General features: G+C 44.5%; 1 protein-coding gene across 3 annotated transcripts in view; it reads left to right on the top strand.

Annotated features, from left to right (window-relative positions):
• The window catches only part of RCAN2 (regulator of calcineurin 2), a 275,296-nt gene extending 272,534 nt beyond the window's left edge, over positions 1-2,762 (top strand). For all 3 annotated transcript variants that reach the window (XM_030315639.1, XM_030315641.1, XM_030315642.1), the window contains one exon: positions 174-2,762. In XM_030315639.1, the coding sequence (XP_030171499.1) occupies positions 174-334 (161 nt within the window). In that variant the 3' untranslated portion in view covers positions 335-2,762. The remainder of the gene's footprint in view (positions 1-173) is intronic.
• Positions 2,763-13,996: the final 11,234 nt, after the last annotated feature.

Raw genomic sequence — 13,996 nt, 5'->3', positions numbered from 1 at the left:
ACAATGACAGAGTGATCTCACTCCATTTTCCAACGCCCCCTGCCATTCTTGGATAAGACCCAGGTTTCCTGAGACACTGTGACACTGTCTTCTTCCTTGCAGAACGAAACTTGCCGAAGAATCTGCTCCGAGCTCCCTTCCGCTTTATCACCTCCGCTTTTCTTGCTTTTCAGGAGAGAAGTATGAGCTCCATGCAGGGACTGAGTCCACCCCAAGTGTCGTCGTGCACGTGTGTGACAGTGACATAGAGGAAGAAGAGGATCCAAAGACTTCCCCAAAGCCAAAAATCATCCAAACCCGGCGTCCTGGCCTGCCACCCTCCGTGTCCAACTGAGCTCACCGCTCCGCCTCAACGATAATATCTGTCTCCTCTTTACCATGCTTTTTTTTCCCTCTGTTGTTTGTTTGTCAAAAAAAAATAATTGCCTTTCAATCCCTGGGTGTTTGGTTGTTTGAGATTCCTTCCTTGTAATCAAGCCTCTCGGACAAAAGGGCTAGGAAAAGGTGATATGTTTCCTGATCATATCATACCCATCAAGCATAATCCATTATTTAGAAGGTTCTAGAAAAAAAAAAAAAGTAGTATTTTCTTATTAAAGAATCAGCACAGCCTATATCTTCACTCTCTCTTGTTGATCCAAGCCAGAGACATCAGTAACAAATAGCACCTGTGTTGTTTGTGATCTGTTTCAGTCCCAGTCCTGACGTGTGTGCGTTGTTTCTTCCTGGCCACTTAAGTAGGACCATAAGTAAACTTGACTTTGACTGCATGAGATATCCCTATCTGGTCTCACTCAGTCCTCTGCATCCCGACATTCCCAGGACATGCATGATCACCAGCATTTATTTTCATGATTCGAGGATATACTATAACTCACAGATTGTCAGCATCCAGCCATGTCCTATCTAGATTAGAAAACTTACTAGCATCCTCCAGCTCAAGAAGTCTGGGTATATCCACTATTTTGAGTCAATACTTCATAGCTCTGTTAAAATTCCTGGAGGCGGCACTGAGCTTGGCCCCAAAGATATTCCTCAGTAGATTTTGAACACCACTTCCGTATAGAACTTTCCCAGCCTCACTGGGGAGGCTTGTCCAGGGTGATAGAGACCGATTTCAGACAAACCTATTTATTATAAAAGTTTCATGGTGTCTGAATGATTGTTTTTTTCTCTTTGTATATTTGTACAAATGTTTCAGCTGTGCTTTTAAAATCTGGATGTTTTTTATTTAGTGACTGTTCAGCCATTAGCTGCTTACAAACATGATACGTGCATTGCTTATGAATGCATTCATATACTAATACAGATAATCTGATAATATTACACTCTATTATGGATAATGCTGAATTTTGAAAGGGCACAAAACTTCTCATGCCAATATATAAATGATTAGCCAACATCTTTGCTATCGAGAACACTTGTTTTTAAATAAAGGCAAGGCGCAAGTGTCCGTTGTAGACAATTTGGATGAAGCTAAATCGCCAGAACGTAGCAGCCACTGAGCATTTGAAAAAGGAAAGGATAGTAGATAAACGTATACCAATCCTACTCATGCAATGGCCATGTTGCTCAAAAACATTTGTTTTCGTCACATGTGATATTTCTATTTCTGTAGCCCGAAGTGCATTACAGAAGATACACCTATAAAACCATTACCTTCTGCTATATGTGCAAGGCCTCATCTACTCCTGTACATTTAACGAATTACTTTAGATGCAAATGCCAGTTACAATGGAGAGGGGAAATACTTTCATTACCCAAGCCTCAGAGAAACACACAAGAACAAGAACATAGCCAACTTATGGAAGGATTGTTGTGGTTTTTGACTAAGGTGTATGTAAGTTTCATCAGAAACTTAAAACAGAATGATCACTCAGAAATTAAAGTCCGTTCTACTGTGAATATAGCAATATAGTACTGAACACAGTACAGGTGAAACTGAGGACAGCATTGCTTGTAAAACCCTGAGTTGCCATACGAAAAATGAAGGCTCCTTTCAAAAATAAAATCTGAGGAGTGTATAATAAGCAAATGCTTTGGCTTTCCTTTGCTGTGGAGGTTTTTGGTTTTTCCTTAACAAAGCAAAGATTAGACTTAGGAGTGGAGAAATGCTGCCCTCTAGTGGAAGAAATATTTTCTGAGCTCCTGAGACTAACGGAGAGCTGCAGCAGTCGGCCATTTTGTCCTGAATCTCTCAGTCCTCTGAAGGTCATTTGACTTTCTAAACTATTCAGAATTTTCAGAATGCAAGTTCTAAGGAGATCTGGCTGAGAAAAATATTTGGAGATAATTTTTGACGTGTTTTAGAGCAGGTACCATCAGTCATTTCCAGCCAAATTTAGTGAAAGTTAAAATGACCATTCTGTGTTCCACACAATAAAAACACAGTGGAGCGTATGACCGAACTGGTTACTCTTGGTGACATTTATTGCAAAGTTTCGATGTTAATCTGTCTCAGGTCAAGTACTTCTTTCATTAGGCTGGGTTTGGGGAGGGGGGAGGAGGAACTTTTCCCAGGAGATCAGTAAGAAACTGGAAGGACTCCTGGAAGGGTTTCAGCAGAGCCTCCTGCACTGTGAAAGTCAGAATTGCCTCAGCATTTCCATGACGCACATTATGCAAATCTCTTTATCACTATTTTAAGTTTGAAAAGTTTAAATATGGAGGGGAAGGGGAGATTTCCACCAACTGAATCATTTGTGCACGTGTATAGCTCAAAAGAGCTTAGACTTCAAATATACCTGGTAAATGACTCTTTGTCCGTGTAGTATAATTTCTGTGTTGTCTTTCTTAGCTACTTTTGAGTGGTAATTGTGAAAGAGTGCAATGCAGCCTCTAATAGTCTTTCTAAAAAGTTACCAACAGGTGAGATTCACTTCTCTGAGTTCTTACTGAAAGGAGCAGAGGGGGAAGCTGGGTGGCAACCATCTCCTGAAGGAACAGGAAATTTGAGCAAGGCATAAAGGGATGGGTTGGGCTCTGATAAGGGGAACTATCTTATTGTCATGCCTCAAACATATAGGTCTGAAAGGCCATTTCAAATGTACTAAGGACCCCTCTTGAAACATCTCTCCCACACTCTTCTTTAGTTTAAAGCACTGTAAGAAACCCAAAGTGGGAAACATTTTATTATGTAGAACACAAAGTACAAGATGGGGTACATGGTATTTCGTTACAATTAAGAGCGTCTGTTTCTCAAATTACACCATTAGGAGAGTTAACAGGAAAGTCCCAGACTGGGAGAAGATATTTGCAATACGTATAGTTTTTAAATGACGCAGAACTAAAACACGAGAAGAATTCCTGCAAATCAATACGAAAAAGGCAGACAAGTCGTCTTGTAAAAATGGTCAAACTACCTAAATGGGCGCTCCATATACACAGGCACCTCACGCATACACACCCAAACCCAAAATACCCATCTGGTTCATAAACATTAAAAAAGTACTCAGCGTCCTTTCTCATCAGAGAAATGCAAATCAGAACCTCCAAGAGGTATACCACACACCTATCCGAATGGCCAAAATTAAACACGAGGCACTATGAAGCGCTGGTGACGATATGGAATGAGGCGAACTAAACTGTCACTGCCACCTGGGAACGCTGTTTGAAGGTCAAACATATGCCAATCTGGAAGCAATCCCATTCCAGGGCCCCAGGACATACAAGCAGCAGATAGGTGTTCTCACGTCTACCAAAATACCCGTACAGGAATGTCCCCAGGAGCATTGCTTATAATAGCCGTTAATTGGATACAACCCGAATGTCCTTCAGTTGTAGAATGAATACTGAACTGCAGTACATTCGCACAGAAGAGAATTACAAAGCAATAGAAACACAAATTCCTGGGGCGCCTGGGTGGCTCAGTCGGAAAAGCGGCCGACTTCGGCTCAGGTCACCATCTCACTGTCCATGAGTTCGAGCCCCGTGTCGGGCTCTGTGCTGACGGCTCAGAGCCTGGAGCCTGTTTCAGATTCTGTATCTCCCTCTCTCTGCCCCTCCCCTGTTCATGCTCTGTCTCTCTCGGTCTCAAAAATAAATAAAACGTTAAAAAATTTTTAAAAAAAAGAAACACAAATTACTGAGATATATAACAATACGGATATATCTCAAAACCCTACTTTTTTAAGGTTTGTTTCTCCTGAGAGGGAGAGGGAGCGAGAATCCCAAGCAGGCTCTGTGCTGCCAGCAAGGAGTCCGGTGTGGGGCTTGAACTCAGGAACTGAGAGATCGTGACCTGAGCTGAAATCAAGAGTCGGATGCTTAACCAACTGAGCCACCCAGGCACCCCACAAAATCATACTCTTCAGTAAAAAGATAGACGTGAAAAGATAGACGTGATGTATGACTCCATTTATGATGTTAAGAAACAGTCAAAACTGACCTATGTAGATAGAAATTATAATAGTGGTTACCTTTTGGAGGGTATTGAATGAAAGGGGACATCTGCCAGCCTTCCCCTAAAAGGAGCTACAAACATTCCATCTAGACCTCCTTGGATGTATACATATGTAAAACTCATTTCATTTTTTTTTTTAATTTTTTTTTCAACGTTTATTTATTTTTGGGACAGAGAGAAACAGAGCATGAACGGGGGAGGGGCAGAGAGAGAGGGAGACACAGAATCGGAAACAGGCTCCAGGCTCCGAGCCATCAGCCCAGAGCCCGACGCGGGGCTCGAACCCATGGACCGCGAGATCGTGACCTGGCTGAAGTCGGAGGCTTAACCGACTGCACCACCCAGGCGCCCCTGTAAAACTCATTTCAAATATGCACCATATATGGTATGTAAATTATACCTCAACTGAGTACTGGAGGAAGGAACGCCTGGTTGCGAAAAGGGTTTGGAATGCCCTCATCCTAAAAACACATCTCATTCATCTGATGTCTGGGAGATACTTCCACACGTATACGCAGCGCTCCTTTCAAATCTATAAGTATTTTCTAGAATAGAAAGCGAAGACCTTAAGCACTGGGTGAGACACTGTTCGTTCAGGTGACAAATATTTACCAAGGAACTATTGTGTGCCTGACACCAGAAACAGTGGTGAACGTGGTAGGTATTGTCCCTGCCGTTTCAGGAAGGAGGGTCTAGTGTGAGGAAGTGATAATAAACACAGAGACAAGCAAATAAAGAATGACAAGTTCTGGTAGGCAAGCACAGTGAGGAAAAGCAAGAGCACACTATGAAGACAGAGAATATAAGTGGAAGACCATGGTCAGGGTCAGCCTCTCCGAAGAGGTGACCTTGAAGCTGAACTGAAGAAAAATGGGCCATCCAAGGGCGAGAAGAGCATTCTGGGCAGCAGGGGTGAAGGCCATGGATTTGGAAAGTCCTCCTCATGAGGGAGGAGCCCACAGGGTGTCATCAGCACAGGGGAGTACAGGATGAGGGGGAGCATGCCCTAAATGTGGGTGGGAAAGAGGGCCGGGCCTGGGCTCTGTGGAATGTGGCAGGCCAAGCTGGGGGGGCTTGGGATTCACTTTAAGCACAAGAGAAGCGTTTTCAGCCAGGGAGTATGCGCCTCGGTTCATCATGCGAGACACCCCGCTCTGACAGAAGCATCCTAACAGAAAGCAACAGCCCTAAATGTCCAGATAGATACTCCGGTGTGAGGACTTGACCCCCTATCACCCAATTTAGGCTTGAAAAGACGGCTTTGAATAGCTGGGTTCGTCATCACTGCAATCTTATCTGCCACATGAACCCTCCGCACCCATCAGCGTGCAGTATCTTTCATGGTTCTAGAAAAGTTGTTGTTGCTGTTTTCTATCCTTACCCAAGCCATTTAGAAGGGCTTGGTGCAGGAAAGGGGGAACAGGGCAAGTGATAAAGAATGTGAAGTCAGTGTTTCAGGAAAAACATCCATTTAGCTGCTGATACAGAGTGTCCCTGCCAGAAACCGCCATGCAGAGCGTCATTGAACACTTGGCAGGCTTTCCCCTCAAATTTATGCAATCTGAGAAAGGGGAAAATTTCAAGCAAAAGTTTTCTGTCAAACTCATTCATCTGTTCCTTTCAAAGATAGTCTTGGGAGATGTTATTGGAGCTGATTCAGGAGATTTTTATGTTTCTAAAAGGAAGCCATATCCAAGGTTAACTCGTGTGTGTGTGTGTGTGTGTGTGTACCCAAGCGCATTTGATATAAGTTGGAAATAGAAAACCCAGAATTGGCTGAAATGGTTGAAATACTTTGTGCTGAGCATTTTTATGCACAATACCTCCCTGGCTCTTTTGCATTATTTTCCCTTCTCAATAATTGAGTTGGAAGGACTCTCAAGGCTGGGCAGGAATGTGGGGGCCTCCTTGGTAAGTTGCAGTCGTTAGTGACATCATTATGATTTCCCAAAGAGACTTTGTGTGTGTCTGTGGGGTCATTTTTTCTGAAAGCAAGGGTATAGCTGTTTCCATAGTGTTGCCACATTCAGCACCAGATAGCCCACATGATGTGCCGTAGTGAGTGGGCGCTGTGGTCTAAGTGCCAGCTCCCCGTTCAGAGGGGGGGTCACCCATGCCCCTGGAGGTTGGGGCGCTGGTGGCTCATGACCCTCCACCTAGTGGAGGCCAGGCACTGCACTCAGCTGGAACAGAATCCTTCCCCATGGTCCCACCCCCTACCCCAGGACACTGTGTATGAAGTAACCCATCACGCGGGAGGTGGGAAGGCCCCATCTTATGGCTCAGAAGGGCTACCCCAGCTCCAGAGCCACCTGTGGGGCCACCTGAGGGGTCTCTGCATCTCAATTCCACTCTTCCCTTTGCCTAAACATACTCCTTCACCCCAACACAGGGGTGGACACCAAAGGCTTTCCAGCAAACTTCCTGCATGCGCATCTCCCTCTCAGAGTCTGTGTCCCAACGAAACAAGTCTAACACAACCTCAATTGCTTTCTCTCCATCGCTTCGAGCTCTCTAGAATTGTGTCACCTTTCTCCATCCATGCCATTCCCTGTGCATGCCTAACATGGATCCATTATACCGGGGTTAGTAGCTTTGCCAACAGCAGTACAACAAAGTTGCACTGCATTGTTCAGCCGAGTTCAGGGGGCGTGGAATAGAAATGTGAGTAACTTGGCCCAAAGTCCCATGGTGAGAAAGGAGGGCTTCTCCCAATCTCCCCCATGGTGTGAGAAAGACAGGGAATACCCATTCAGCTTCTGCTGGAGGCCCTTATGAAAAACACAGGGCTCTGTGGCAAGGAAAGGAGGTCACAAATTCTGACCTGTGTGCCTTGAATGTGAGAAAGGTATAGACTTTGTGTATATGACATTCGGCAAGTTTACTAAAGTCCCTAAACCTGTTTCCTCTCCTGTAAAAGGGGTATAAAAACCCACCTTGGTCGTAAGGACTTAATATGACAATACTAATGACAGCAATTATGACTGGTGCCTAAACCCCAGCCCTGCCACTTAATCAACTTGAGATCTTCTGCAAGTTTCTTAAGCTAAACCTTGGTTTGCACCTGTGCTAAGAGGGCAGAATATTAGTACCTGCCTCACAGAGTGAGAGGAATTAAGAAAACACACCAAGGCTGGGCACATAGGAAGTCCATGGCCAATGTTTGCTATGCATCAGGACTCACATGGAGCACTTGACCATCATAGCCTCACATAATCTTCATGGTGGTTCTTTCATGGCTCCCATTTTTCATAAAAAACAGTCATCGTTTATCACAGGCTTTTTCTGCAGTAGCTGCTCTTCTAAGTTTTTTACATTCTTATTAATTTTCTTGACGATCCTATGAGGAAGGTACTGATGTCTCATTTTACATGTGAGGCAACCAAATCCCGGAAGTGTTATATCCTTGATACTCAAAGGGTGCTCCATGCACTGCCCACATCAGCATCGGCTTCCCAGGAAGCTGGTGAGAGATGCAGGGTCTCAGCCCCACCAGGACCTACAGAATTAGAATCTGCATTTAAACAAGATCCTCACTCCCATGATTCATTCCTACACACTTTAAACACCACTCAAGATCAAGCGCCAAATCAAATCATGGCCGAGCTATGACCGTAGACCCAATACTTTTAACTGCTTCAATGTGTAGAGTGCTCGCCAAAGAAAATGCTCTAAGTCTATAATTTCCCTTCCTCCAGTAATCATTTGTTTGGCCAAGCTGCCTTCTCTGCATCTATCCACAGCCCATCCTTCGCGTTTTGCTGACCTCGGTATTTTGACTAAAATACCCAGGTATCACTGCCATGTGTCAGGCTCAGATAAAGCTTTGCCAATGGCCATTCCAATGATTTCCAGCAAATGTGCTTCTGAATAAGCTACCGTGTGATTTCCAGAAAGGAAGTTATACCCCAGGAGCACGCCAGAGTTCTGGGAAACAGCTGTTCCTGGTGCTGCTAGGAATAACAGAATAGTCTCAGGTAAGCACCCCAGTACTGCATGTACTGGGCTAGCATAAGACTAAAGTCATCTCCGCTTGCCACGGTATGTGAGCCACCATGAAAACCTCCGTCTTTATTCATATTCTCAGATACCAGGCTAGGAATAACAGGATATTATGACTGCCCTGATGAACTTGGACCAAGATTAATATATTATCATTCACTACCATTCATAGGAAATCAGTTTATCCAGAGAAGAGTTGTCCAACCTCCTGCCTACAGGGTTGAACTCAGGCAACCTGTATTCCAAGAGGCACAAGACAGACAGCCTCTGTCTGTAGACTGTTTTCAGTAGAGAGGCTCACCACACCCACTGCCACAACCCCCAGCTGTACCCACTATCCCTGACACCCAAATGTTTCTCCTGGAGTCTCCCCAGGGATTCCGGCTTCTAGAAAGTCTGAAACGGGAATAACCACAACAGAAAACATCAAATTATATCACCACAGGGAGTAGGAATCTTTACAGTCAAAAATGACCATAGTCTATTAAGTGAAGTCCTGCGCCTGGCAGGGCAGGGAGGCTGCGTGAGGATTCTGACTGTCTTTTAATTTATTACATGTTTCAAAGAATCTTCCTTTTACTGACCCCACCTGAACGCCCACTTTCAGAGGAAGCTGGTGCTTAATGTTACTGAGGTCCCTCCCCATGAACTAGTCCTCTGCCTATCTCCTACACCTGCTGAGATTTTAGCTCTCCCTAGTCTGGGAAGTAAGCAACCATGCTTTCTTCAGCTATCTAGCTTCCAAAACGTTGTTGTTATTCCCCTTTTCCATTCCCCTTGACCTTGTGGGCTTATAACTATCTTTTTCTTTCCATTAGGATTTTGAAGAAAGCAAAAATGAACTCATGAGTTCACTTGACCATGTGTAGCCAGAAACTGGAGTGGATTTCATTCACATGCATCCTTTTGACCAAAAGACTTTGATATCCTTAGACTACCAAAGGCTCAGAGGCATGGTGTCCTCTCGAAAGGACCATTCTAGTGCATGGGCAGTCATTCAGACGCTCTCACCTCTGAAGAATTACAGAATTTCTGAAAATGGGACTTGAGGCTCTTTTACCTATTGGGTGTGTCACAATAAGAAATGTGTCACCAAGTTACCTGAGTGAAGCCAGAGAAGAGAGAAGCAAAGGTAGATTTTAAACCTCCATCAGTTCCCCACAAATGGTAAGAGCACTGGACAAAAGTCCTCTGACAGCCGGTGCTTTTCCCAAGGCCTTACACATGATTTCCCTCAGGGCGACGATCTCCCCCAGCCTACAGAAGCGTGTTACCTCTTTGTGTTGTTTTGTTACAATACCTAATAGGTAAATGTACCTCATTCTGGCCTTTAGCTGGACCACTGCGATCTACGTTGATTGCACGAACTCAAAACCTCGCCTAAAGGAAAGGAGACCAAAGACAAGTCAGCAACCAGCTCTGTTCACTGGAGGAACAATAAGGAACATTTATTGACTACTTTGTTCCTAGTCCTGTCCTGTACATGGTTTTCCTCATTTGATCCCCATGACAGACTACAAAAGTTGACCTTTGTTCTTATTCTTCCAATCTGCAGATGAGGAAGTCTGGATAGCAAAGCACTAGTCTTCAAGCTCAGATGGTCTGGGTCTGAAGTCCAACAGGTTTTTGTGTGTGTGTGTGTGTGTGTGTGTGGGGCGGGGGGAGTTTGTGGGTTTTCTTTTAATGTTTATTTATTTTCGAAAGAGAGAGAGAGCAATGGAAGTGCAGGGGGGTGCGGGGACAGAGGATCCAGAAGCTCCAGCTGACAGCAGAGAGCCCAATGCAGGGCTCGAACTCACGAACTGTGAGATCATGACCTGAGCCAAAGCCGGACACTCAAGCTCAACCGACTGAGCCAGCCAGGCACCCCCGAAGCCCACTTCCCGAAACTGCGATCCACTCCCGATGGCACAGTAGCAGCTACAGCAGCTTAACTCACACGTTATCATTGAACCTTGCGGTTTGTGAAACGCCCTCACGTGTGCTGTATTATTTGACCTCATCGAACACCCACAGGAAACTAGCTGATGCCGTGGGTGGAATACCCACACCGAAGAGCTTGGCAAAGATACCACAACGTGTGAGATCTCCAGAGAGAATGGCAGTCGTGCTCGGGCACTACCTTTGCTCCGGCCCCTGGATCCGCTCAAGTTCCACTCTGGGTCTGCTCCCAGCTCAGTGATTTCCAAGAGAGCACGAAGGTTCGGTTTGTGTCTAACATCGTTTCTGGTCCCAGAGGGAGGCGGGCTTCTCCAGGAGTGGCACACTTTAGCGAGGAGATCTCAGATCCTTGTTCGTTCTCTCTGTCATTCTTTCTTTCTGAAATTGGACGGCAGAAGTTGATGTTCGTTCCCGTGATTCACAGATCCAGGAGCAGAAAGAAACGTGAGAAAGGCTGGGGATCAGGGTCCTATGCCCCGAGAGGATTGTATCTGATCTATTCAGGGCACATGGGTAGCTAGCCAATTCATAAATTTATAGGGGAAATCATAATAAAATAAGTGGAACTCAAAAATGCAAATATGTAAAATGTGAGTCACATTATTTTGAGACCAATGAGTGAGTGGGCTAGTCCGAGTAGCTGGCCAGCGGTGGGTTCTGGAGGTCTGGCTGTGAGGTGATACCACCTTGTAGTGTTCGTTCTCTCTAGCTTAAGTAAAACTAGGGACAATTCTGGGTTCTGTGGCTGTTTGATATTCCCAGAACAGCAGCAAAGGTTCAAGGGACCTCATTGTAGATGCTGGCCCAGCCTGGGAAGATCAGGCAAGGGGGAATCCTAAAAACATGGGGACCCTCCCACCCCTTACCTGCCCCTGGAGACAGGTTGCCCCCCAGGCCTTTCCCTCCTTTTCTTGTCCTCCTTTCTCCCCTTCCTGAACCTTTAAAGATAAAAAATTTGAATCCGCTGCTATTCGTGTATGAGATTATGACAGAAGATGGGAGCCCATCGCCAAAGGCTCATTTTATATTATCTCAACTGCCTTATAGTAGACTTTCATACTAGTGAGTTTTAAAGCATTTCCTGAGCTTACCTGAACTGCTTCCTTTAATCCTTAAGCAGTTCTGACATAAAGAAATCACTACAGTTAGCTAGCAGGAATCCTTTGTATTTTATTTAGGACTGTTTTCTTGTATTAGCCCTCAGGGAGAAGTGTGATCTTTTCAATGGTTCTGTTATATATAATATAATTGCGTGGTTACACAACTGCTTCTTGTGCTGACCACATCCCTCGATAAGCACAAGGCAAGTGCTCTGAGAGCAAGGATGGTCCCTTCTGCTTAGCTTGACCTGCCGCACCTGGTCCTATGCTGAGCATCTAGTAAGTGTTCAATAAATCTTTGGTGACCAAAATGGGTAAATAAATCAGATGATTCAAAATCCAAATGATAAGCACAAATCATAATAAAACAAAACAAAAACTTTATACAAGACCGCATGAAAACTTGCCATGAAAGAATAAATACTTGGCTGCTTGACCTATTTTCACAGACTTCCTCAACTGCAATCTCCATTTGATGGAAGAAAATGATACAATCATTCATTCACTCCACAAACAATTATTGAGGACTTACTATGCTCCAGGCGCTGAAATAGGTCTTTGAAAAACAAGACATGTTGGTGGAAGAGACGATTCAAGTCTTTATAGCATTTAGTGGTTGGAAAGTCTTAGGGATTGCATTGCATCCCCCCAAATTCATATGTTGAAACCCTAACACCCATGTGACTGTATTTGGAGATAGGATCTTTAAGATCATTTCTACTTTTCATGGATTCCAGTAAAGGAAAATCTACAGTTTCCCTTGATATTTCCCTTGCTGATCACTTAGCTTTCCCAACCCTGTCTAAAGCTTTCACTGCATGGTTATGTTTAATGTTTATCTACCTCCTGAGGCTCATAGCCTACTCCCAAAGCAAGTCTCGGCCTAGTTCATATGCCAGCTGCCACTGCTCGGAGTCTGGCCTAAATATAGCTACAGCCCTCCCAGGGTTTCCTTGTTTCTCCTATGAACCAAATGCTTTGATTTTCAGTTCTGGTTTCAATTGGCCAACAAGGTAATTTGTTTCCATGTATAAGCAATCTCTCTGCAGTATTTCTGAATCACCAAAGACCGTGTACCTTCCCCTTGGGTCTTGGAAATAGGTAAGTATATACCCCAGCTAACTGCTACATGGGCTTGGTCTCTGCTCTCACAGCTGAACTTGGGGTGTTTATATTTGTTATCTATTCCTGCTGAATAAATTACCACAATGTCAGTTATTTAAATAACACAGACTTATTATCTCCATGTTTGGGAGTCAGGGATCCAGCCCAGCTGAGTCCTGTACCTCAGGTCTCTCACAGGCTGCATCAAGTTGTTGACAAGGCTGGAGTCTCATCTGAAAGTTTGACTGGGGAAGGATCCACTTTCAAGCTCATTCAGATTGTCGACAGAATTTTTTCCTCCAGGGGCTGCTGGGCTAAGAGCGTCAGATTCCTGCTGGTTGTTGGCGAAGCCCATTCCCACTTCCTGGCCACATGGGCCTCTCCAGCATGTCCATTACTTCAGCAAAGCATGAGAGCTAAGAGAGCATATAAAGAGAAGCTGCTGGCAAGACAGAAGTTACAATCTCTTGTAACCTAATCACGGAAATGACATCTCATCACCTTTGCCATTGTCCTATTGATCAGAAGCAAGTCACTAGGTCCAAACCCCTCAAGGCAGTTGTGTGTTGATTACATGCAGATCTGAATAGCAGGAGATGGGCATCATCAGGAACCCTCTTAGAAGCTACCCACCACAGTATTAATGAGCAGAAAATAAGCCACCGTGATGTGTCAGTCATCTCTAAGTTTCTTCTGCATTCTTGAAAGAGCTATTTATCTTCATGTTTCTTAAGAAAGGAAGTCTTGGGGTGCCTGGGTGGGCCCACAGGTGAAGTGTCCAACTGCAGCTTAGGTCATGATTTCACAGCTCGAGGGTTTAAGCCCCACGTCCGGCTCTGTGCTGACAGCTCAGAGCCTGGAGCCTGCTTCAGATTCTGTGTCTCCCTCTCTCTGCCCCCACCCACATGCGCTCTCTCTCTCTCTCTCTCAAAAATAAACGTTTTTTAAAAAAGAAAGAAAAGAAAAGGAAGTGGAAGAAGGTGATATCGGTTTCATTGTGACTGTCAACCTCTTAGAAGTGAGAAATTCTAACTGTGCAATTTCTCCTGCACTCCCCATACCCGTTATCCTCAGCCACTTGGCTGACTGACAAGAACCACCTATCAAACGCATCCTAGACAGAACTTACATAATGTCTGCCAAAAACTACTCTTCCTCTCCCAGGTGATAGACCATCCTACAGTAGTGTCTCAAGCCAGAAACTACAAAGTTACCCCTGACTCCTTCCTTTCTCTCTTTCCTTACCTTCACGGAGTAAAATATTAAACAAGTATTTGGATAAAGTGTAAGTCACGTGACAGAGGACCTACATAGTCATAAGGGTTGTTATTTGCTGATAATGGAGCCTACAGGGGATTCCTGTGTGATTTGGGTAAATTAATTTACCTCTCTAAGGTCTAGTTTTTTAAACTAAAAAAAAAAAGTGGATAATAATAGGAAACATACG

Source organism: Lynx canadensis, chromosome B2, assembly GCF_007474595.2.
Source record: "Lynx canadensis isolate LIC74 chromosome B2, mLynCan4.pri.v2, whole genome shotgun sequence".
NCBI classification, from domain to species: Eukaryota; Metazoa; Chordata; class Mammalia; order Carnivora; family Felidae; genus Lynx; species Lynx canadensis.
This window is presented reverse-complemented; position numbering and strand designations above follow the sequence as displayed.